General features: G+C 45.1%; 1 protein-coding gene across 1 annotated transcript; it reads left to right on the forward strand.

Moving 5' to 3' along the window:
- Nucleotides 1-4,949: 4,949 nt before the first annotated feature.
- On the forward strand, nucleotides 4,950-23,618 carry TEKT1 (tektin 1; the record flags this gene model as incomplete). The annotated part of the gene is made up of 7 exons (XM_079798773.1): nucleotides 4,950-5,139; nucleotides 10,592-10,757; nucleotides 13,452-13,580; nucleotides 14,104-14,247; nucleotides 15,695-15,917; nucleotides 22,765-22,961; nucleotides 23,411-23,618. 7 exons carry the CDS (start codon nucleotides 4,950-4,952, stop codon nucleotides 23,616-23,618), a joined length of 1,257 nt encoding a protein of 418 aa, XP_079654899.1.
- Nucleotides 23,619-24,256: the final 638 nt, after the last annotated feature.

Consider the following 24,256-nt stretch of genomic DNA (forward strand, 5'->3'; position numbering starts at 1 on the left):
TCTCTTGTACAGCTTTTTAATTTTCTCGGAATTTTTATTTGTCTTTCCTTTTATTGATCAGAAGAGATATAATTTCAACTCACCAGGAGTATGTGGTTATGCTTCTGGGTTATGAATCATCATTTCTGAAATTCTTAAAGATATCCTTCAAGAACTCTTCTTGCAGTTGCAATTTGAACTGATTGTGTTCCAGTCATACGGCTATTATGTGGAGGCTTCTTTTCATCATACAGCTCACTTGGTTCCACTGTTTCTTATAGTCAATGTCTCTTCTTTCCAGGGTTTTCATGTTTGCTCTATTAATCCCCCCCCCCCAAAAAAAAAGGAGTATATGTCCAACTTTTAGAGTACTAAGATGTCCCAAAATATCTTTATTTTGCTTTCATACTTAAGATTTTTTTAACTGGTTATAGAATTCCAGATTTGAAATTATTTTCTCTAGAATTTTGAAGACAATCTATGTTATAGGTGAAAAGATGATACCTACTCATTCCTTTCCTCCTTATTCTTTGAAAAAAGAAATTTTACCAGACTAGGGGGAGAGAGAATTATTTCAAGTGGGTGTTGCAATCCAAAGACTTGAGTCTTCAGCTCAAGGACATTCTCTCTCCATCTTTGTTTGCCATTCTGATTTTTTCCTCCTTCTGGAAGTTCCACTTGACAAATATTAAATCTGGACCTATCCTTCTGACTTCATTCTTCTCTGGTATTTTCCTTCTCCCAGTGGACACAGAATGACTTGGGGTGTTTGCCTGAAAGCCTCCTCGTCACACCTACACTCAGAGTTGCCTGGTCAGGACTCTCACACAGGAAGGGGCCAATTGTGGAAAAAGACCTATCCTCGTTGTAGCTATTTAAAATTAACTTGGTTTCCTGATTAAAACCCTTCAATTCCAGGGAGAAGGTGTCAAGAGGTGAGGCCAGATAATTAAAGGACTTTATGCTCGAGACTTCTGGGTTCATCATATCTGGGTCTCCTTTCGTCCTTGGGCCCATAGGAGGATTATCCTTCCTAGCTCCCTGCTGGACCGAAGTCACCAAGTTTGGGGAGTAATTGCATCTTTGAACCTTTGTAAATATGTTTACTAGTGAGCTGAGATTTCTAGTCTGATAAACACCAGAAGTAAAAAAGAAGTACATAGTCTTAAATGAACAAATCAAGTCAAATATCTATAGGCTCATTCTTATTGAGGAACTTGCTTGAAGATGTGAGTTTAACAAATCAAAAGGTTAGATTTAACATTACTTTTATCTTTGTTCTTAATCAATATCAAATTTTAGGATATTGTTCTGTTTCATATTATTTTTATGGTTACTCTCTATCATGCAACTGATGCTAGTTTTCCATTTATGGTAGGGATGTAAAGTCTTCTTTAAAAATAATTATGTTTACATGTAAAATGAATGTATCTGAAGAAAAACACCAATTTTACAGGTGGTGTATGGGTATGTAAAAAATTAAGAAGTTGTCCCTAGCCAGTTTGCTCAGTAGTTAGAGCATTGGCCTATGGACTGAAGGACCACAGGTTTGATTCTGGTCAAGGGCATGTACCTTGGCCCCTGCTTGATACCCAGACCCGATCCCCAACCTCGACATGTGGGAGGCAACCAATCGACGTGTCTCTCTCACATCGATGTTTCTCTGTCTCCCCCTTTCCCATTCTTTCTAAAAATAAAAAATCCCCAGGTGAGGATTAACAACAACAACAATAACATTAAGAAGTTGGTACTAGAATGACTGAAGTTTGGGAAATATAGCTTTATTCCAACCCAAAATATCTCAAAATCCCTTAAAAACCTAATGTACTTTACTTAAATATTTCTACTTTAAACATAAGTTTTGGTTGTACTTACTAATATAGCAAAAGCTTTCCATGCCATTCAGCCATACACTGGTGTCAAAGAGACACTGAGTAATTATTGATAAGTTGTTCCACACTTCCTCTATTGGACGCATTCCTTTGTGTGTGCTTGTGCAAGCAAAATAAGGTTTTTCTTTTGAAAATAATTTCAAATACTTTCAATTACACGTAAACTCCAGAATAAAGAGCTGAAGGAAGAGTTTTAAAAAAATTTTAATTTTAATTTTTTAAAGCATATCAAGAAAGAGATGCACCACCATCCAAGTTTAGAGGTTTCAGAGGGCAGACTCCAGCCGAGGAGAGATGATTTGATTCAACTATCAGCCTTAGTTCTTGGGTTCAGGGTCAAGGTTCTTCTAGCCCCTGCCACCCCTAGGGGGAGAGGGAAAATTAAATTTGCATACTGACAAAAAACGACAATGGTGATCTGATTATAATTCATATAGTTAATGTCATGTATTTTTGCCAATTCTATCATGTTTCCAACAGTTCCAAGAAAATCCCCCTTCTGTAAACTGGGAGGCGATCCCAGGGTCGGGCCTCCAAGTCAGGGCCTGATTAGGAAACCGCAGAGACCATCCATTCACGGCTGGCTCACGCCACCAGGCCGCCTCCGCTCCTAACCCCCCCGCACCCCCCCCCCCCCCCGCACCCGCACATCCCCCCAGCAGCGAGCACCTCCCCGCAAGCCTGCTGACCGCGCTCTGACCACTGACCGAGCCCGCCCGCCCCGTCCAGGCGGGAGCAGGACCACCTTCTTTAGGTGTCCGTGCTAAATCAGTGCTGGTTCCCATGACGCTGTCTTCCCATGATGGGAAACCCGGGCACAGAGTCCTGAACCCCGACATCAGAGCCAGGGCTGGGTACACCCCGCTGGGGTCCTAGTGGGAGCCAGCCTACCGGCGCTCAGTAAGTAGACGCTCCTCACGCTATTGGACAGGCATCGTGTGCAATACTCATGGAGCTTTGCGATGCTCCAGGGCTTTCCTACCAGCCTGCGAGAAGTAGGGGGCGGGCTTTGAGAGGCAAGACCTCCTCTGATTGGTTGACTTCGGAGGGACGCTGCCTTCGATTGGCTGGTGTAAGGGTGGTGAAGTGCGCGGGAGATTTGAATACCTACTTTCTGTGTGGACGAGGACCTAGGTTAGCATTCCCAATCCGCATTCTCCCCACTGTGTGTTTACACATTAGTACTTTACCAATACGACAGCCAGAAAGCACATATTCCGAGCTCTGTGCTGTTAGCTTGGGAGCTCCCATCCCAGCTCTGGGTCCGGCCACCACCCTGGGTTGGACACGGCCACCCGGAAGCGCCAGGCTCGGGCCCTGGGTCCCGGCATCTCCTCCCACCTCCAACCCCTTTACCCCTCCTGGTTGTGAGAACCCTAGAAATCTCTCACGTCTCTTCCCGGCAGCGCCGGCTCTGTGGCTTAGTGCACCTGGGCCTGCCTGCGAACACCTTAAGGCGTCGTCCAGCCCGACCTCGCTGTACCCTTGGGGCGTCCAAAACCCAGCGGGAGCAGCGCGGCCCGAGATAACCCAGCCCGCGGCCGGGCTATAGCTAGTGGGTCTCCCCTGCTTGGTGTCCCACGTCTTTGGGAGAAGTTGAGATGGCCGAGCATCTGGCTCTACGGCGCCCAGGCCACAATCCTGTATCTCCTGCGCTGGGGGCTGTAGAATTCGCGCCTGCGCAGAGCCTTCCGGAGAAGGTGCTTCGAGCCGGACCCCGCCCCCTTTGCCCCGGGGACACGCGTCACCGGTTGCCGTGGAGACTTCGTTGTTTACCTTCCTCTTCTGTGAGAGGGGGCAACTCCAGTTGGGATTAGGAGGCTCTCATTCCGAGCTGGTGTAGTTGTTCTTCCTGCGCAGAGGTAGGTACACCCCGGCCTCACCCCATCACCCCTTGCAGCCCTCAGCCCTACTCAAAGTCTTATGCCTGCTGGGTTCAGCCCTAATTTAGGTCTAATTTCGATTTCTCCCGAGGCTTCTCAGAATTATTCAGGAGTCTTGTGTTAAGTTTGAGCGCCATGCTCAGACAAATTTGGGAGAGACTGTCAGAGGGACTGGACTAGGAAGAAATGGGGAGACTCCATGCTGTCTATCGAGGCTGAGTCTCCTGGGGTGCTCAGGCTGGTCAAGATCTGACCAGGTTCCATCCTTGCATGTTTGAAGGGCTTCAGAGATCCAGACACCCCTAAGGGCAGGCGCTCAGGTTTTTGCGTGGGGATGCGGGTGGGGCAGGTTTGAGGAAGACAGTTCTCACAGCCAATCAGAGCTGTGTGGGGTTTGGGGAGGGGCGGGATTTTAGTCTTTCTGTTGCTATGGGCCGCAGCCTGCTGCCTTCTCATGTGTTCTCCTTAATGTTCTCTCCTTTTCTTTGTCCTGGGAAGTTTTTAGATTCTTTTATCTGCTATATAGGCTCAATACCCAGTTGCTATTTTACAGATAATTGTATGTGTTCATTTTTAAAGAAACATGTCTGGGTTCATCTGTTTGTCAGTATCTAGTAAAACTGAACACTCCCCATTCTAATAAGTCATAAAAATACATGAATGTGTTCACCAAAAGACAGGTAGGAGAATCTTTATAGCATTCTCATGACAGGCCCCAAACGGGAAACAACACAAGTACCCATAAACAGTAGAAAAGACAGATACATTTTGGTATATTTATACAATGGTATACTACACAGCAATGAGAATGAACCAATTACAACTATATGAACAATACGGATGAATACATAATGTTGAGTAAAAGAAGTCAGATACAAAAGAGTACATACTGTATGATTCCATTTATATGAAGTTCAAAAACAACAAAACTAATTTATAGTGTTAAAAGTCAGGATAGTGGTTACCCTGTGGGGGTGGGGTGGAGAATAGTGACTAGAAAGAGGCAAGAGGTGCTGGCAATTCTTATTTCTTGATCTGGGTGCTGGCTAGACAGAGGTGTTCATTCTGTGTACAGATTATGATTTATGCACTGTTTGGTATGCATATCACATAAAAAATGGACATTTAAAAAAGGACAAATTGCTTTCTCTTTCCGGGATTTTACCTAATCTAAAAGAATTCTGCCTTTGGTCAAATGGCCAAACTACTCCAACCTCCACCTAAGTTCCTGCCCTCCGAGTGGCACCTTGCTAACAAGAACCAGTACCACAAAGCAGAGGCTGAAAGGTCCCGGTCCGAACGCCTGGTGGCAGAAAGCGAGAGGCTTGTGGATGAAATCGACAAGTCCACGAGAAGATCTCAAAGCGATGTGAACAAGAAGCTAGGTAAGACAATGCACTTGGTGTACATGTGAACATGTTTTGATGAAACTGTTCAGGTTTAGCTAGACTGTCATTTGCATTCCACGTTCAGGAGTCTTAGGGAAAAACATGTGTATTCTCTAGGTTCTATGTCTACGTTCACTGCCCCAAGACAGCATGGTAACCCAGTCTGATTTTCAGCCATCCATCATCTATGATTTATTCATTCCATACACAGTAGTTGAGCATCGTAGAGCATCTCTGGACCAAGTACTGGGACTATCACATGGTAATCAGGGTCTCTAATTTTTAAGGGCTCCTGGCTTAAGGAGGAGAAAGATGCAAATATTAATAACGAGAATATAACCAGATAGGTGCTGGGGTAAGGGGTATAGAAGTAAGAGACTTGAGAAAGATTTTCTAGAGAAACATTTGAGCTGATTCTAAACGAAGAGTAATTTTCTCTTGGGAATTCCATTTTTAAACACTGTAAAGGGCACTGCTCTTAAATAAAACAAGAATAAGTAAAATTTCCCAAATGTCAAAAAATAATAAATCAGAGGTCACAAACTCAAGTGTCTATAAGGATTGGGCAGGTAGAATAAGACCCAAGGGTTGACTAAGACCCTCTAAGGTAATAGGGCTTGGAGGGGATGGTGGTTACCTGGAGGACACGTGCTCCATCTAAGGAATCAGCTACTAAATTTTAAACAGTCTTTTTCCAAGCAAGATTATGAGCTTGGTATTGCCAGTTTTTTTTGTCTGATTTTTTAAAAAGAAAATCTGGAAAGCAGAAATTTTACCCACTTTTAAAATGTTGGCAACGAATTTAATGCATTTATAACATTGGGCAGGATGAACAAAAACACCTATGAAGAAAACATGGGTTAAGGGTAGTTAGTTTTTCAACCTTCAATAAACCAAAGCTGCTTCAGATCAATAATTTAGATGTTAGAATTTGTAGTTAGAATATATAAAGAACTTTTAAAGATAAAGAAGAAAAAGGCAAACAACTCAATAGAAAAATTGGGAAAACCTTAACAGACACCTTACAAGTGAGGAAATCTAAACAGCCAATGAACATATGAAGAGGTGCTCTAACTTCATTAGTCATCAGGGATATACAAATTAAAATCACAGTTGAGATGCCATTACATACCCACCAGAATGGCTAAAATGAAAAAGGAGGACCAGGATGGGAATGGGGAGGAGAAGTTGTTAAATAAGAAAGGGGAAAAAAAGAAAAAGAAAAATACCGCCATAGCCGGTTTGGCTCAGTGGATAGAGTGTTGGCCTGCGGACTGAAGGGTCCCGGGTTCGATTCCAGTCAAGGGCACATGCCCGGGTTGCAGGCTTGGTCCCCAGTGTGGGGAGGGAGTGCAGAAGGCAGCCAGCCGGTCAGTGGTTCTCTCTCATCATTGATGTTTCTGTCTCTCTCTCCTTCTCCCTTCCTCTCTGAAATCAATAAAAATATATTTAAAAAAATAAAAATAAAAATAGTAAGTATTGCCCTAACCGGTTTGGCTCAATGGATAGAGCGTCAGCCTGCGGACTCAAGGGTCCCAGGTTCGATTCCAGTCAAGGGCATGTACCTTGGTTGCGGGCACATCCCCAGTAGGGGGTGTGCAGGAGGCAGCTGATTGATGTTTCTCTCTCATCAATGTTTCTAACTCTCTATCCCTCTCCTTTCCTCTCTGTAAAAAATCAATAAAATATATTAAAAAAATAGTAAGTATTGGAGAGGATGTGGAGCAACTGGGACTCTAGTTCCCTACTGGAGGAAGTATAAATTGGAAAATTTATACTGTGAACACTGGAAGTATAACTGCTTTGGAAAGCTGAACATATTGCATACTTTGACCTAGATATGGCACTTTTAGGTATATACCGAATATAGATTCTAACATATGTTTACGAAAGATACATGCTGCAATGTTCAAAGCAGTGCTCTTTGTAATAGTCCCAAACTAGAAACTATCCGTGTGCTCATCAACACTAGTGGTCGTACAAATGTCAAAGAGGCTGTGAGCTGAACACAAATGAACCAGAACTGGTGGCTTGAAGATTATTGGTGACCTTTGAGATAGCAGGTCCAATAGGGTGGTGGAAGATGCAAGGTGAGGGTAGAGGTCAGTTATAAAGTGTGAGTGGGGAGACTTCACTTTACATGGTGAATGGAACACGTGCATTAGTCTTCCTTTCCTTTTAAAATTCCAACAAAGTAGTAGTAAAGGATTAATGAAAAGTATGCCTCAAAGATGAGATGGGTGCAAGGGTAGTAACACTAGACAAATGATGAAGATTTTGGAAACTAGAAAGCAAAAGGTCAAGGGGTAACACAAACACACTTAGGGACTGTAGAAAGCCTGGATAGATAGGGGACAATGAGAAGCTAGTTGATTCATGCTACAGATTTATGCTGCAGAAACCTTGAAATGCTCAAAACTGAAAGCATTCAATGACCTCTGAAGCTGGAGATTCAAAATAGAGCTGGAAACAAGATTGGTTGCAAGTCTTTGTAGAGAGTCCCTCCCCACTCTGACTCTCCTCCCCTAAGCAGAAGGCTAATAGGAGTTCCAGAAAGAGCACAGAGAAGATGGAGAAGAAGAAATCGTCCATGAGAGAATACAAGAACATTTCCTAGAGCCAAAAGATCTAGGTTTTCAGATTAAAAGGGCATGTCTAGTATGTGGCATAATAATTGAATAAGATTGACACTAGGAAAATAGAGAAGAAATTTCTAAAAGCTTTTCAAGGCACATACAAAGGATTCAGAATCAGAACGGCATCAGAAACTTTGGATACTAAAAAATGAAGCAATGCCATCAAAATTCTAAATGAAAATTATTTACAACCTATATATCTACCCAAAGCCAAATATAATCAAACTAGTGGCCTGGTGCATGAAATTCGTGCATGGGGTGCGCAGTGGGGGGGGGGGGGTGTTTCCTCAGCCCGGCCTGCACCCTCTCCAATCTGGGACCCCACAGGGATTTGGCCTAAACCGGGCAGTTGGACATCCCTCTCGCAATCTGGGACTGCTGGCTCCTAACCACTCACCTGCCTGATTGCCCCTAACCACTCTGTCTGCCAGCCTTCTTGCCCCCAACTGCCCCCCTTGCTGGCCTGATTGCCCCCAACTGCCCCCCCCGCCAGCCTGATCGCCCCCAACTGCCCCCCCCGTTGGCCTGCTCGCCCCCAACTGCCCCCCTGCAGGCCTGCTTGTCCCCAACTGCCACCTCTGCCAGCCTGATTGCCCCCAACTGCCCCCCCCCTGCCGGCCTGCTTGCCCCCAACTTCCCCTCCCTGCCGGCCTGATAGCTCCCAACTGCCCACCACTGCCAGCCTGCTCTCCCACAACTGCCCTCCCCTCCTGGCCTGATCGCCCCTAACCGCCTCTGCCTTGGCCCCGCCACCATGGCTTTGTCCAGAAAGACATCCGGAAGGTCTCCCAGTCTAATTAGCATATTACCCTTTTATTAGCATAGATGATGGACGAGATAGAATAAAGGCATTCAAGAATTCCAAGGTTTCAAAAATTTTACCTCACATGTATCCATTTCTTAGGAAGTTATTGAAAGATGTGTTTCAACACATTGTAGAAGGAAACCAAGAAAAAGAAAGGCCCTGGTTGGCATGGCTCAGTGCACACCCGAGGGTTCTCAAGTTCAGTTTCGGTTAAGGGCATGTACCTGGGTTGCAGGTTCAAACCCTGCCCCCCCAGTTGGGGTGTGCACAGGAGGAAACTAAATGATGTTTTCTCTCACAACGATGTCTCTCTCTCTCTCTCTCTCTCTCTCTCTTTCTCGCCCCTCCCCCTCCCTTCCACTCTCTCTAAAAAAATCAATGGAAAAAATATCCTCACTCCTTGAGTGAGGATTTAAAAAAAGAAAGAGAAAGGAATAAATGAAATCCAGGAGAGAGGACTCCAACATGAGATAGTGAAGGGAATTCCTAGAATGATGGCGAAGCAAAGTCATAGGGTGATAGCCACAACATCCAACTAGAGATTGGAGCCAGAGGAGAAAGCACTCCTGGAGAAAGGTCTCTAGCAAAGAAACGAAATCAATAGGTTACTTGATGGGATATTTATACAGTAGTCCCTCCTTACCCATGGGGGATATGTTCCTAGACCCCCCCATTCGGTGCCTAAAACTGTGGATAGTACCCAACCTTATATATCCTACTGGAGCCCCAGTGCACAAAATTTGTACACTGGTTGGGTCCCTAGCAGCTGCCGGCTGCCTGCTGGGTACTCCCTCCCTTCCCCTGGCCGGCCCTACCCCCTGGTCGAACTCCCGGTGGAGTGGACAATTTGCATACTACGCTTTTATTATATAGGATGTTTTCCCCTGTATATACATACATACAATATATATCTTTTCACTGAAGGAAGCACTTTACGGTGTCTCTTTGGCATATCCTCATTGCCAGAATCACTACTCTTGCGTGTTGGGGCCATTATTGAGTAAAACAAGGGAAACTTGAACACAAGCACTGTGGTACCACAACAGTCAATCTGATAACCAGCATGGCTACTAAGTGGCTAACCGTAGTGCAGTGTATACAGTGTGGATACACTGGACAAAGGGGTGATTCTCGCCCCAGGTGAGACAGAGCGAGAAGGTGTGAGACTTCAGAATGGTGCGCAATTCAAACCTTATGAATGATTTTTTTTCCCCTGGAATTTTCCATTTATTTTCAGGCCTCAGTTGACCACAGGTAACTAAAACCATAGAAGTAAAACTGCAGATAAGGGGCACTGCTGTAGTTTTGTTAGAAAGTTTGAAGAAACATTAGTAATAAATATATAGAAAAATAAAGCAAAAATATAATTATCAACCCCTCCAAAAAAACAAAAAGTTGTACAAGGAAATAAATTTATCATAGTATACTATGTGGTTCAGGTGTATATGACATTTAGATATTTACAATAATACCAACAAGCATTACTTTATTACTTAACAAGATACAACTATATTAGGAAGATGGAAGGAGCAGAAGTATGTTGTGAAAGTTGTATAAGAGCAAATAAATTCTTACCTTCATCATAGGAAATCGGTAGATGATATTCAAACTGATAATGAATACACAGCAGTGTAAGCAAATGGCAGAAGAAATACTAAAAGTGTTTAGTGGTTGCTTCTAGAAAGTGGGAGTGGGTAGGGATCAGTCCGAGATTTGTAATACTTGTAATACTACTTGACTTTTCAAGCAAAATACATTTATATGTTTCATAAAATTAAGTTATTTAAAAACAGTGGACATTGAAGAGTTAGAGTCAATGAGTGTAGAATGATCTTTGGATTAATTTGATGTCGAATGTAAGAAGTATTTTCCTTCCCTCCCTCCCTAAGAAGTTCTAAGAGGAAAAGAAAATCTCAGGTAGTTTTGCAAGAGTCTTAAAGTTTCTAATCCAAAAGTTGGCTGCATTGGGAGTAGATTAACCCTGCTGTAACTCCTCTGTGTGCTTCAGAACAGAGAATTGAGGAAGTCAGATTCTGGAAGAAGGAGTTAGATGACAAACTTGAGCAGCTTGTGTATGCGACCGAGGATCTACTCGCATATCAGACCAGATTGCGGAAAGCCCTGGAGAGCTTGAAAGAGCCCTTGCACATCACTCAGAGGTGCCTGGAGTACAGGTAGGAGGGAAGGTGCCTCCAGCGAATCATCTGTTACGAGAAATGAAATGCTGGGCAGTGAGAGCTGAGTGTGCTGGGTGGTGGGTTAGAATGAGGCAAATGAGCATGTGTTCTTTTAGAGCCTGAAATTATCTCGGCATGCCCGCGGTGCCGGGCAGTGGACGCAGCACTAGACTGGGTTCTTGTCTAAACTCTGCCCTTGACTAACTTAAATATAAGTTAGGACTGGGTTTGGCTGTGGGTAATCAGAAAACCGCAAAATAACACTGAACTGAAATAAGATCGTTTCTTCTTCTCTCCCATTTAAGGAGTCTGGAGCTAGGTCAGGGTTGGCATGGTGTGCCACAGCGTCAGGGCTCCAGGCTTTCTCTCTCTCTTTTTTTTAATGTGTTTTTTTAAATTGATTTGAGAGAGAGAGAGAGAGAGAGAGAGAGAGAGAGAGAGAGAGAGAAACATTGATGAGAGGATGAGAGAGAACATCAATGGGCTGCCTCCTGCACCCCCCCTGGGAATCTGGCCTGCAACCTGGCCATGTGTCCTGACCGGAATCAAACCGGCGTCCTCTTGGTGCATGGGTTGATGCTCAACCATTGAGCCACACTGGCTGGGCCAGGCTTTCTCTATTTTGTTGCTCCACTGCACATGGCTTTCACTCCCAAGGTTACCTGGTGATTCAAGATGGCAGCTGGAGCTCCAGCCATTGTGCCTACATTCCAGCAAGTAGGAATAATTAGGGTTTGGCATTCACTGTTTCTACTTGCATCTTATTGACCAGGACTTAGTCACATGGGTCACATTACAAGAAACTAGGAAATGGTGTCTTTATTTCTGGTATGCAGAGCAAGTACTACAGTTACCAGAGGACAAGAAGTCTACTCCCATACACAGTCACACAGAAGTACTGTGTTTAGAGAGCACTGTGCAAGCACAGATGTCTATTCTAATTTCTTCCAAGTCCTGTGAGTGGATGATTATTTCTACTCCAGGCTAATGGTCATTTCCAGACCTGTCCCTGTCACAGTGCTAGATGGCATGCCATCACAGGTCTTCTTGCCACCAGCTTAGTCCCCTCCAATCCAGCACATCCTCCACCCAGGATTTTCTTTTTTAATATATTTTTATTGACTTCAGAGAGGAAGTGAGAAGGGAGTGAAAGATAGAAACATCAATGATGAGAGAGAATCATGCATTGGCTGCCTCCTGCTCATCCCCTACTGGGGATTGAGCCTGAAACCCAGGCATATGCCCTGACAAGGAATCGAACCGTGACCTCCTGGTTCATAGGTTGATGCTCAACCACTGAACCATGCCGGCCGGGCTACCCTGGCTTTTGAGTGAACTTTTCTGAATGCAGATTTTTACAGGTCACCCTCATGCTTTAATATTTTTTAAATAATTGCAACCCCATACCCTAGTACCTTCAAGATCAAGTTCAAACTTCTTAGATGAGCAAACACAGGGTTCATCATGATTGGGCCCACAGTGACCTCCAGGCCCACACCTCATCCCCAACAGCGGGATGTGCTTAGGTGTGTTGAGCGACTCCCAGTTTCTAACACACCATGGCTCTGTCTACACTGTTCCCTCTTCCTGGAAAGCCCTCCCTCAATGAGCGTAGCCAGGACCCTCTGCACCAACTAGGCAGCACTCTCCCCAGCCAGACTTAGAGAGTCTGTGAAGCAAAGGGAAAATCACCATTAAAGAAGCCAACATCCAGTCAGCTCAAGACTACACCTAAGGGTGATAGCATGTAGATGTTGCTAAGTTGATTGAGTAGGTGCTACTACGTGCCTCCCATGCACTATCATGCAAGGTAGAAGAGAACAAAATATTAGGCAGTGACTGGTCAGTTTTGGGAATTACAGCACAGTGATTAAAAGCATGCGTCATGCCCGGCCGGTGTGGCTTAGTGGTTGAGGTGTCAGGAGGTCACGGTTCAATTCCCTGTCAGGGCACATGCCTGGGTTGCGGGCTTGATTCCCAGTGGGAGGTGTGCAAGAGACAGCCGATCAGTGATTCTCTCATCATTGATGTTTCTATTTCTCTCTCCCTCTCTTTTCCTCTCTGAAATCAATAAAAATGTATGAAAAAAAAAAAAAAGAAAGAAACAAAATCTCAGACATAAAAAAAAAAAAAGAAAAAGCATTCGTCCTGCCCAGTTCTGTGACCTGGGCTTAACCTCTCTGAAACTCAGTTTCCTCACCTGTGCTTGAAAGGCTCATTGAGAACATTCTCATGAAATGCTCAGCACAATGCCTGTCACATAACAATGCTCAGTGGTGGGGGTAATACTAATGTTATTATTATTATAAAGCACCTTTCTGGATTCAAATCCTGGTCAAAAAATGGAACTAGGATCAAGGAAGGAAACATATGTCTTTGAAATTCTCAGCCAAAAGAAATGTTTCCTCTAAATAGTAAGATGGACAAGGCTTTGGAACTGATGTCCAAATCGAGGGGGAATGTCCATCTGGCATTTTCAGACCAGTGACCAGCCATCGATCAATTCTTCACTGCGTTTTGGATTTGTTTCAAGGCGCAAAGACCCAACTAGTGTATATCCCCGACCAGGCCATCCATCCAGAGTGGGTGCTCCTCCAACCAGCGGTCCAGATGGCTTTAAGTGTCCAGATGTTAGCAGCATCTAGTTGCCTCTCTCCGCTCGTTGGGTGACCTGCCCCTTTCTCTGGGCAGGGAGCAGCGAGTGGGCATCGACCTGGTGCATGATGAGGTGGAGGAGGAGCTACTAAAGGAGTACGAGATCATCCAGGGGGTGATAGCCCTGCTGACCCGCACCCTGGAGGAGACCACCGAGCAGATCAGGTATGGCTGCTGGGGGCCACTCCCACATCTCCACTGGGCGTAGCCACCAAGGCTGGGCTCCATGGCACAGAAAGAATGGGGTCCCGTACTCCTACGAGCACTTTCTATGGCCTGAGGAGGCTTGGGAACACTCAGAACGAGGCCTGGACAACCTCGCATACCTGCCAGTCTCCCTGTGGTGGTGGGTGGGGCTGGGGCCGGATTTCAGCCCTGCTTAGAAACGGGAGGACACTCCAGCTGTTTTTTCCTAGCGCTGACCTCTCACAAAAGAGTATGCCACAGTGGTGACATGAGGAAGTGTCACAGCTGGAGGATGTTGAAGTCCAGGCTTGGTTACGTGAATTTGTCACCAGGCATCTCGTGGTGTATGTGTGGGGAGGGCGGGGTTTGAGTGATGGAAGGGAGAGGAAGTGCCGCCATCCGGACTAGACTTAGCTGTAGCTTCATTTTCCAGGGCCTCCCGCGAAACTGTAGGTGCCATCTGGGCCTTCCAGAGGGAGAAACCTTTCCCTTCTCCCTTCAGGCTGAACCGCTCTGCAAAGTACTATCTCGAAAAGGATTTGAAAGACAAGTTTGTGGCCCTGACCATTGATGATATCTGCTTCTCCCTCAACAACAACTCGCCAAACATCAGATATTCGGAGAATGTCGTGAGGGTTGAACCAAAGTGAGTGGGTCCCCACCTGCTGGCCTGGCCACGCTGTGCTCCTCCCTGCTACCTAGTGCCCCCCATGCTGCTCAGGCAGGCAGGCAGGGCCGAGCGCATCATCCCCACAGCAGGCTAATCACAGTGAACAGCCCCCATGAAACCACCAACCAGGGCAAGAAATGAAACATCACCACCACCCAGAAACCCCTATCCTGTTCCTTCTTGGCCAATACCCCCCTTTCTTCCCCAAAGATGACCACATCCTGACTTCCAATCGGTTTGTCTGCTTTTACAATTATTAAATAGCATCATATACTATCTACTTCTGTCACTTTTCTTCCAATCAACATTATTTTGAGATTCAACAGTGTTGTTATATAAAGCAGTTCCTTATCAAAGTAGCAATTTATTTTTATCAGTATGGACTCATGGTATCCTGTTTTATTCAGTGTGTTATAATCTGTTGCTATTATTATTTACTTCAGTGCTCAAATTCTCTCTACCTGTGTGATCTTGACCAAGTTACTCCCTCTTTCCGAGCCTCAGTTTTCCTCCTCTGTAAAACTGGGTTATGAAAGTTAGCTCACTAGGCCCTCATGAGGATTAAATGAGATAATGTCTGTAAAATGCCAGCGCATTGCTTGGCATAGAGTAGGTAGGTCTCCCCAGAGTGACATCTATTGCCACTGACAGACCACTGTTCGCTCTGCCTGGAGATGAAGAAACATTCTAGGTCAAGCATGTCAAACTTGCGGACCATGGGCCACATGCAGCCGTGGCCCAGCCAATATAATGGTATGTAAAAAACTTTGTAATAAAAGTTGCATAACTTAATTTTTACAATATCCTGTTATACATAATTATTAATAACAAACTACAACATTTGCTAATGACTGATTACTATAATCGTGTTGCATTCATTTTCCTTACGCGCCTTACATGCAGGCGCACCATTTCTCTCCACTAATACTGGCAGCGAATATTTTAGCAGCCGATTGCCACGTCATTAATCTTGGACTGACTTGTTTGGTGTGCACAAAAGGAAATATTTTGCTTTCGGAGAACAAGAAAAATAGGTTTATTTGCATTATACTTATTAATTTGTGCAGTTATTCAGTTGTCTGGTAAGTTAATGTTCAAGAAAAAATATTGATTTTTATTAAAATGTTCTATTATGTTATGTTAACAATTACTCATTTATTTCAGCCCTTTGTATTCAGCATGTCTCTATATTAAATAAACCTATGTTTCTATGTAAATTGAAGCTTTTGTTTTTTTGCGGCCCACATAAACTTAAACCTTGTTTGTTTGGCCCGTGTTAGCCTTTGAGTTTGACATGCTTGTTCTAGGTGCTTCTGGTGGTAAAGGTAGGGTTAGCTTCCAGGGGGGTTCCAGGAGCTTGTCCCCTCCCCGCCCCCCTTCCCAGCCCAGATCCTCTGTGAACGAATGCCTGGGTCTGTTTCAGCTCTGTGAGTCTGGAAGACTGGCTGGACTTCTCCAACACCAACGTGGAGAAGGCTGACAAGCAGAGGAACAACTCCCTGATGCTGAAGTCCCTGGTGGACCGAGTCCTGTCCCAGACGGCCAGCGACCTGCGCAGGCAATGTGACGTGGTGGACACGGCATTGAAGAACGGGCTGAAGGAGACCAAGGATGCCAGGGACAAGCTGGCTGTTCATTTGGCCAAGGTGAGCTCCCTGCGGGGAACACGGAAGAGCACCTGAATGGCCTCTGGGCCAGGCTGCTGCCTTCTGCGCTTGTGACCTTGGGTTAACTAAGGAGTAAGGGCCATTCACATCTCCCCATCGTAGCAGCAGGGTTTGGGTTTTTGGGACTGGAGTGGGACTTGGACCTACTCGGGGCTCCTTTGCCACTCATGACTGACAAGAACAGTCTGTCTCCTCCCTCGGGGCCTCAGTTTCCCCTTATGTGAAATATGGGGATGGACTATATGGTCTCAGACATCGTTTATGACCCTGAAGTTCTATGAGTTGAACGCACCCAATTTCTCCAAACCCAGCTGCAACTTCGGGATTCTGGCTGGTTGTCCATCTCAGTCTTCCAGTGGTGTGCTGGGTTTAGAAAACTGGCTCTCAGAAAAACAAAGTCCTCAGTTTGTAACCCATGGACACAGACAGTAGGGGTGGTGAGGGCATGTGCTGGGGTTGGGGGGAGGAATGGCCAGGGAGAGGTCAATGGGGGATAAAGGAGACATACGTAATGCTTTAAAGAATAAAGAATTTAAATTAAAAAATGAATATTATGTTGGAATAAAAGATGATGAAATTAAATAAATTAAATAAAGCCCCCAGTTTGCTGAATTTGTAGGTCTCCATGGTGTAAATACTTTCATCACAGTTGAGTTCAGCTGCCCATTTAACGATGGTCTGGCAAAGTTCCTGAATACTTAACCATCAGAGCCCACGTGAGCCCGCTCCAGTATACCTCCCTAACGGCCAGGACCCCTGCGTCCTGAGCATAGATGACCATCCCACAGGATAAACTCAGGGACGCTGAGAAGTTGAGTCTAGTGGAACATGTGCTAGGTTTGGATATGTGGGCCCAGATCCAGTCCAGGGACAGGCCAGCCGAGTGACAGGCCTGCCGAGCCCTCAAGCTCTCTGAGCCTCGTGCCTCACCTGTAACATGGCCCCCCTCTGGCAGTTTACTGATGGTGAAGTGCAGAGAGCTGAAGGGACCCCAGGTGGCAAGGTGCATTGTGGGCAGCCTGGAGCTAGAGCCCCGGCCTGCTCAACCCCAAAGCCTTGTCCTCCTGCCGCATTTGTACCTCGCCCTCCTGGAACCAGAGCCTGGCTGTCAGGATTTATTTATGCGATGAGCAGGACAAGCCAGAGTGCAATCAAAGGTTATACTGTGACCGGACTTCCTATCAAAATCTATTGCAAATGTTCATCTGTGAATGCTGTTCTGTAATGAGATTTTATATATTTCATCTGGGGAAATGTCTTTTCATTTAAATAGTACTGCCAAGTACTGATAACAATCTGTGAGCACATGATTTTAATTGGATACACTCATTGCTTGGAAGGCATTTATAGAATTCTGTTTCGCTTCTTTTCCTGATACTGGCCTGTTAGCATGTCATTACATTTCGGATTAATCACTTGCTGTTGAAGGGTAGGTAGAAGCTCCTCAATTGCACAATTAAGTGGATTGTGAAATATGGAAATTTCCTTTGCACTTGTTTTGAGGTCTCCCCTTCTGCCCCCCCCCCCCCCAAAAAAAAACAAACCAAAAAACCACCACTGCTGGCACTTGGAAAATATATCTGCTGCACATCTGTGTGGGAATGGAGGTCGTGCTTCTTGTTTTGACTTTTGACAGCACAGCTTGGCAAGCCTTGTGATTCAAACCACATTAGTTGTTGAAATGACGTTACCGCAGAATAAGCTTTGCATGGGAGTGCAGGTGGGATTCATTAAGATATATTATTACATCCTAGCTGGTTTGGCTCAGTGGATAGAACGTCAGCCCACGGATTGAAGGGTCCTGGGTTCGATTCTGGTCAAGGGCATGTACTTTGGTGGCATGCTCAATGCGGGAAGCAACCAATCGATGTGTCTTTCTCACATTGGTGTGTCTCTCTCACATTGGTGTTTTTCTCTCTCTCTCTGTCTCTCCCCCTCTCTTCCACTGTGTCTGAAGATTAATGGAAAAATATCCTTGGGTGAGGATTAACAACAACAACAACAAAAAGGATATATTATTACTAAGTCTGCAGCAAAAATTAATTTGCAAAGCTATTCAGTGTTTTATTTATTTACTAGAGGCCCGATGCACGAAATTCAGAGGGGCCCCAGCCCCGGCCCCTCTGCCTAGGCCCCCGCCCGCTGCGGCTTTGTCTGGAAGGAAGGACATCCGGTCTAATTAGCATATTACCCTTTTATTATTATAGATTATTATTTTTTAATTCTTACCCAAGGACATTTTTTTTTTTTTATTGATTCCAGAGAGGAAGGGAGAGGCAGAGAGAAACATCCAAGTGAGAGAGAAACATTGATCGGTTGCCTCATGCATGAGCCCAGACCGGGGATCAAATCTGAAACCTGGGTATGTGCCCTTGACCGGGGAATTGAACCTGAGGCCCTTTGGTGTGTGGGACGACACTCTAACCATTGAGCTACCAGCCAGGGCCCTATTCAGTGTTTTATAGTAGTAGTTTCATGGGGGAAGGGAGTGGTTCTTGTTCAGAAAAATTTCAGTCATGGCCCTGAGCTCAAAATAAATCACAAGAAAATTTCACCACTGATACCAGGTAAACCATTCACTTGCTGAGGAGAATGGCAAGTCAGGATATTCAGCTTCTATTTCTGGCAAAAATTCACAGAACTGATGATGAGAGCTAATGAAGTCCACTGCTGATGATACTGGTGCAATGACACTTGATGAATTCAGATCTTTTCTGCGAAGTACTTTCCGGTGAATAACACAGTGAATAATGATAGCTGTAAAGCGCTCACATTTGCTCCACTTCTGTGAATGTGTTCCACTAAGCCGTTTCTGCTCCACACACGTGTACCGTCCTCAGCTACAGCACTTCTTAGCAGATTCCACCTCCGGTGGTGTCGAATTCGTGTTTTCTCAACTTTTTGGAAATGCCCCTGCCTGCAGTTATTTCGTGCGACCATTCGTGGAGGCTGGTCCTTCCGTCCCTTCAAACTCAGCACCGATTCCTCCAATAAACAACGAGCAGCATCAGGACCCCTGCCCGCTGGCGAAGAGCAAGGAGCCCACCCCACATGGTGCGCCTTGTTTTTCCATCGGCTGTTGATGCTGTTCCCAGGGTCCTGAACGCGTCAAGCAGCTGTTTTTGCAGGAAGACTAACACACAGCTGTATGTTCTCTGGACACCGTTCCTCAGCTGCAACCAACATGTTTTAATTAATTTGTTATCAGTAAATGGCTTTTTTTGCTTGGCTGACAAACGAGACGCTTGGAACCTGACTTTGATTGCAGCCTCCTTTTTGTTTTGGCGAAGAGATTCTGCGGTGATGAGATATTCTGTTTTAAATGTCTAATTTTTCTGATCACTGCTCTCCTGTGAGTTGAGGCTAGCATGATGGCGCGCGGTCTGGCAATGACACATGCCGTATTCTTTCAGCACAGCTGGAGCGTCATTGCATGGTAAACACAGTGCTTTGCTGTCTAAGGAACAAAATCTGCACGTCACTAGGCCTTAAAAGTGCACCACACGAAGCCCGGTTTTCCTGTTTTGACGTGCCGGGTATGTGCTGTGGTAAAAACTGCATGGTGATACTCGTAGTGGCTTGGGAAGCTGTGGTTAGAACCGTGTCATCTGGACAACAGTGCAAAGCACTGAGAGTGTAACATACATTCTGTTGCAACTTCTTAACCCTGACGTTGTAGTTTAAAAGCAGCCATACAGATGCATGAGCATGGCTGTGCTCCAATAAAACTTTATTATGGACACCAATATTTGAATTTTACGTAATTTTAAGATGACATGAACTATTATTTTTCTTTTGATTTTTCAGCTATTTAAAAATGTAACCCCCCTAACCCCCCTTTAGAGAGCAACCAAAGGACTTGTATGCATGCATATTAGTGTAACCAATGGACACAGTCACTTGGGTGAGGGCTTGCCCCGGGGTGGGAATGGGGGGAGGGTCAATTGGGGAAAAAGGAGACATATGTAAAACTTTAGACAATAAAAAAATGTACCTCCTCTTTTAAAATTTTTTTTAAAAAAAGGAGACTAAAAAGACAAGCCACAAATAAAGCTCTGTTATCCAAAATAGAGGAAGAACTCTTGAAACTCAACAATAAGAAAACAAACAGCCCAATAGAAAACAGACAAAAGATTGAAACAGGCACCTCCCCAGGGAAGATATGCAGATGGTAATGAAGCATATGAAAAGATGCTCAACAGCCTATGTCCTCAGGGATTGCAAATTAAAACAACGAGATGCCACTACACACCCACAGAACATACAAAACACTGACAATGCCAAGCTGGCGGGGATGTGGAGCAGTAGGCACTCTCATCGTTGGTGGGCGTCCAAAATGGTGCAGCCACTTGGGAAGACAGTTTGGCAGTTTCTTACAAAACGAGACAGACGCGTATGATTCAGCAAGCTCACTCCGTGGTATTTACCCAAACGCGTTGAAAACTTATGTCTGCACAAAAATCTGCATATGAATGTTGAGCAGCTTTATTCATAATTGCCAAAGCTTGGGAGCCACCGGATGTCCTTTGATAGATGAATGGGTAAACAAACTGTGCTACATCCATACAATGGAATATTATTCAGTGATAAAAAGAAATGAGCTATCAAGCTGCAAAAGGACATGGAGACACCTTACATGCGTACCGCTAAATGAAAGAAGCCAATCTGAAATTCATACCGCATGAATCATACTGTATGATGCCAACTACATGACACCTGGGAGCAGTAAAAAGGCCCGTGGTTGTCAGGGCTTCAGATGGGGGGTGGGGTGGGAAGGAGGGAGGAAAAGGAGGAGCTCAGGGATTTGTTAGGGCAATGAAACCTAGTCTGTATGATCCGGTAACAGTGGATACATGGCATACATTGGTTAAAATCCATAGAATGTGCAGTACAAAGATTGAACCCTAATGTAAAGTATGAACTTTAGTTAACAGTAATGTATACAAGATTGGTTCCTTAGTTGTAACAAATGTACCACATTAATGGAAGATGCTCATAACGGGAATCTGTGTTGGGGGAGAGAGGGTATATGGGAACGCTATACTTCCTGTTCCATTTTGCTGAAAGTCTAAAACTGCTCTAAAAACTAAAGTCCCTACCCCTGGCCAGGTGGCTCGTTGCTTGGAGCGTCATCCGGTACACCAAAAGGTTGCAGATTCTATTTCCAGTCAGGGCACATATATAGGTTGTGGATTCGATTCCCGTACAGGAGGCAACCGATTGCTATTTCACTCTTTCTCTCTCTCTCTTTCTGTCTTCCTCTCTCTAAACAAAAACAAAAACATATCCTAAGGTGAAGATTAAAACAAACAAAAAACTAAAGTCCATTAATTTAAAAAACATTCTTATTTCAGTCTGTACAAAAACAGTCTGTACCAAACCAGACGGCATTTGGCCCCGAGGCTGCAGTGTGCTGACTCCTGATCTAACCCATAGCATTAGTAGTTTTGTTTGAAGGAATCTGTGCACTTAGTATATTTTAAGTATTTGTAAAATTTAAGAAAATTTGGCCTGGTTTAAAAAAATCATAACAAAGTTTATAATGAAATTATGATTTTAGTTGAAATTTTAAGTTTGAAGACAGTGTTAAAATATTTGAGAATTGACGAGGAATCATTTTTGCTAGTTTACTAGATTAACGAGGTCTTTTAAGAACGACAGAAAGCCTTGTTTGCTAAGATGACTCAAGTAGTTTTTAAAAGTTTTATGTCAAATTTATAAAAACTATATGATATCTATCAAATTTACAAATGCCGATTTAAATAAGTGAAGGATTTTAAAGCTTGAAGTTGGAGCAACTATTAATCAAAGTCAATTTAAAGTGATGGTTAACATTTGCTAAATTTAAAAATAATATACTCTTTGAGGACTGAACTTAAGAAACCCTTAAGAAATGTTAAGAAAAGGCTGAAGAAAACAAAATGCAATGTGTGGGCCTCATTTGCATTCTAATTGGAATAAACCAACTCTTACAAAAAAATATGGGACAAGCAGGGAAATCTGAGTGTGTGTGTGAGAGAGAAAATGGTACTATCATTATGTTAAAAGACAATAAAAGCATCCTTATATCTTAGAAACACACACTCAAGTATTTAAGACTGGGATGATATAATATCTGAGATTTGCTTTGAAATAAGCTGATGGGCCGGGGTGGAGAGAGGGGGTTATAGATGAAACAAGATTGGCCATGTATCCATCATTGGTTAAATTGATGAGTACCCGAGGTTCATTATATCAGCTACTTTTGTGTATGTTTAGAAAATTCTATGATGTAAAGATTTTTTTTAAGCTTAAGAAAGAAACAAAAATTTAAACTAGTTAAATATTAATCTAAAAACCCAAAGTAACGTCTAAGTAATATATTCTGTGCACAAAGCCACCTTCAAAGAAATCAGCAAAACTCGTATTGAACTGCTCACCCTTCAGGCTGCTAGGGAGCAGAATGGGTGCTAGTGGGCGGACTGATGGAAATAAGAGGCTCTCTGCTCAGGACACACCGTACTTAGTAGCAAGGTGAACAGGCAGTCTCCTGCCTTTACTGAGGGCATTCTCCAGGGCATTCCCATTATTTGGGAAGGAGATGCGGGAACAATGCCAGTCACGCCCACTCCATCTGCGAGGCTCTAAGGTTGGGTGAGCTGCCTTTCCCACCAGCAATCACTGCTGTAGGGAAGGGAGATCAGACTCATTCTGGGGCCCTGCTTGGGTAGAAAGCTGAGGGCCCCTCTTCCTAGCTTACATGATCCCAACAGACCTCCTAAGAGTGTCTGCTGTTGAGGTTTGAGGAGCACACCCTGGTCTCACCCTCTCCAATCCTTTCTGTGAGGTCATGGAAGAGATTGCTGCCCAGGAGAAAAACATCGCATTTCTTGAAAAAGCCATCCTGGACCAAGAAGGGCCTGCCAAGGTGGCTCATACACGCCTGGGGACCAGGACATGTCGGCCTAATGTGGAGCTGTGTCGCGATATGGCCCAGTACAGGCTGATCAGGGAGGTTAATGAGATCACCCACAACATTGCAAGGTAGGCTGGCGGCTGGGAGGTGGAGGGCCACTGGGGTTCCAGGTGAACCCGGATTGTGAACAGGGCTAGGCAAGGCCGTCGTGGGGGAAGCCTGTCGGGCATGAGCACTTTTGCATCTATAATATGTGAGGGTTCCTTTCTGGAGGACAGTCAAGGGGTTCCTTGTTAACTGCAGCCAGTTGCTGCCATGCAGGAAATGGATGCCCGTGTTTGAATTTTTCTAAAGTCCAAATCCAGATGTTTAGGTAAAACGCACAATTTTAAATGTTGGCAGGTCATGGAGTTATCTTGTGGCCACTAATCTGAAACCTCTGTCTTAAGGAGGAGACAGGGAGAAGGGCGTACCCATTCGGCTTCTGCAATGAGCACACGGATACATTGCCCCGCACCCCCTGCAAAAGCAATGTGGAGTGATAAATGATCCCCTCACGTTCTTCCTCTTCTCCCAGATTAAAGGAGACGTTAGCCCAGGCTCAGATGGAGCTGAGAGGGCTGAACCGCCGACAGCTCGCCCTGCAGGAGGAGATCCAGATCAAAGAGAACACCATCTACATCGACGAGGTGCTGTGTGTGCACATGAGGAAGTCCATCCCGCTGCGGGATGGGGATGACCACGGGGAGTGGGCCGGGGGCCTCCGCCCCGACGCTGTCTGCTAAAAGTACTGAAAGTAGGGACCAGATGCTCAGATGCTCATTAAACCTTATCACCCCACAGCGGTACCGCACTCTCATTTCAGGTACGCGGCGCTTCCAGTCGGCCCAGCACAGCCTCGGCCAGGATTCCGACCTGCTCGGAGCCGAGATTGGGGTGCAAGGGTCTGTGCTGCCGGTGCTGCTGGGGTGGTGATGGCTTAACAGTTAAATTCCGTGTATCAGCACAGGCCCTTCTGATACCACAGGACGGGGGCCCAGGGAGCGGGGCCCAGCACATTGGGAAAGTCTCAGCAAGGCTTGCCTCCCCCAGGAATCTATCTTGGTCCTTCCCTGGGCCATGGGTTCTGTTGACTGCTTCTGCGGTTACCCAGAGAGCTCACGTCGCATCGTCTTCCCCCGCTACCACCCCTCTGGCCTGATCTGGGGGTGCCAGAGTTGGGCTCACTAAGGTCAGAGCCACCCTCCCAAGGGACCAGGATCGTATCTGGGTAACAGTAATGACAGGAGTCCTTACATCCTACTGGTGACAGGTACAGGCAACCAAAGCCACAAAACCTGCAAGCACTTAATAGGAACTCTGAGATTGCATTCTGAGCTCCCTGCCATACAAAACAAAGTATCCAGTCACAAGTCAAGCTCAA

Source organism: Cnephaeus nilssonii (genome assembly GCF_951640355.1).
Source record: "Cnephaeus nilssonii genome assembly, chromosome: 19".
Taxonomy (NCBI): Eukaryota; Metazoa; Chordata; class Mammalia; order Chiroptera; family Vespertilionidae; genus Cnephaeus; species Cnephaeus nilssonii.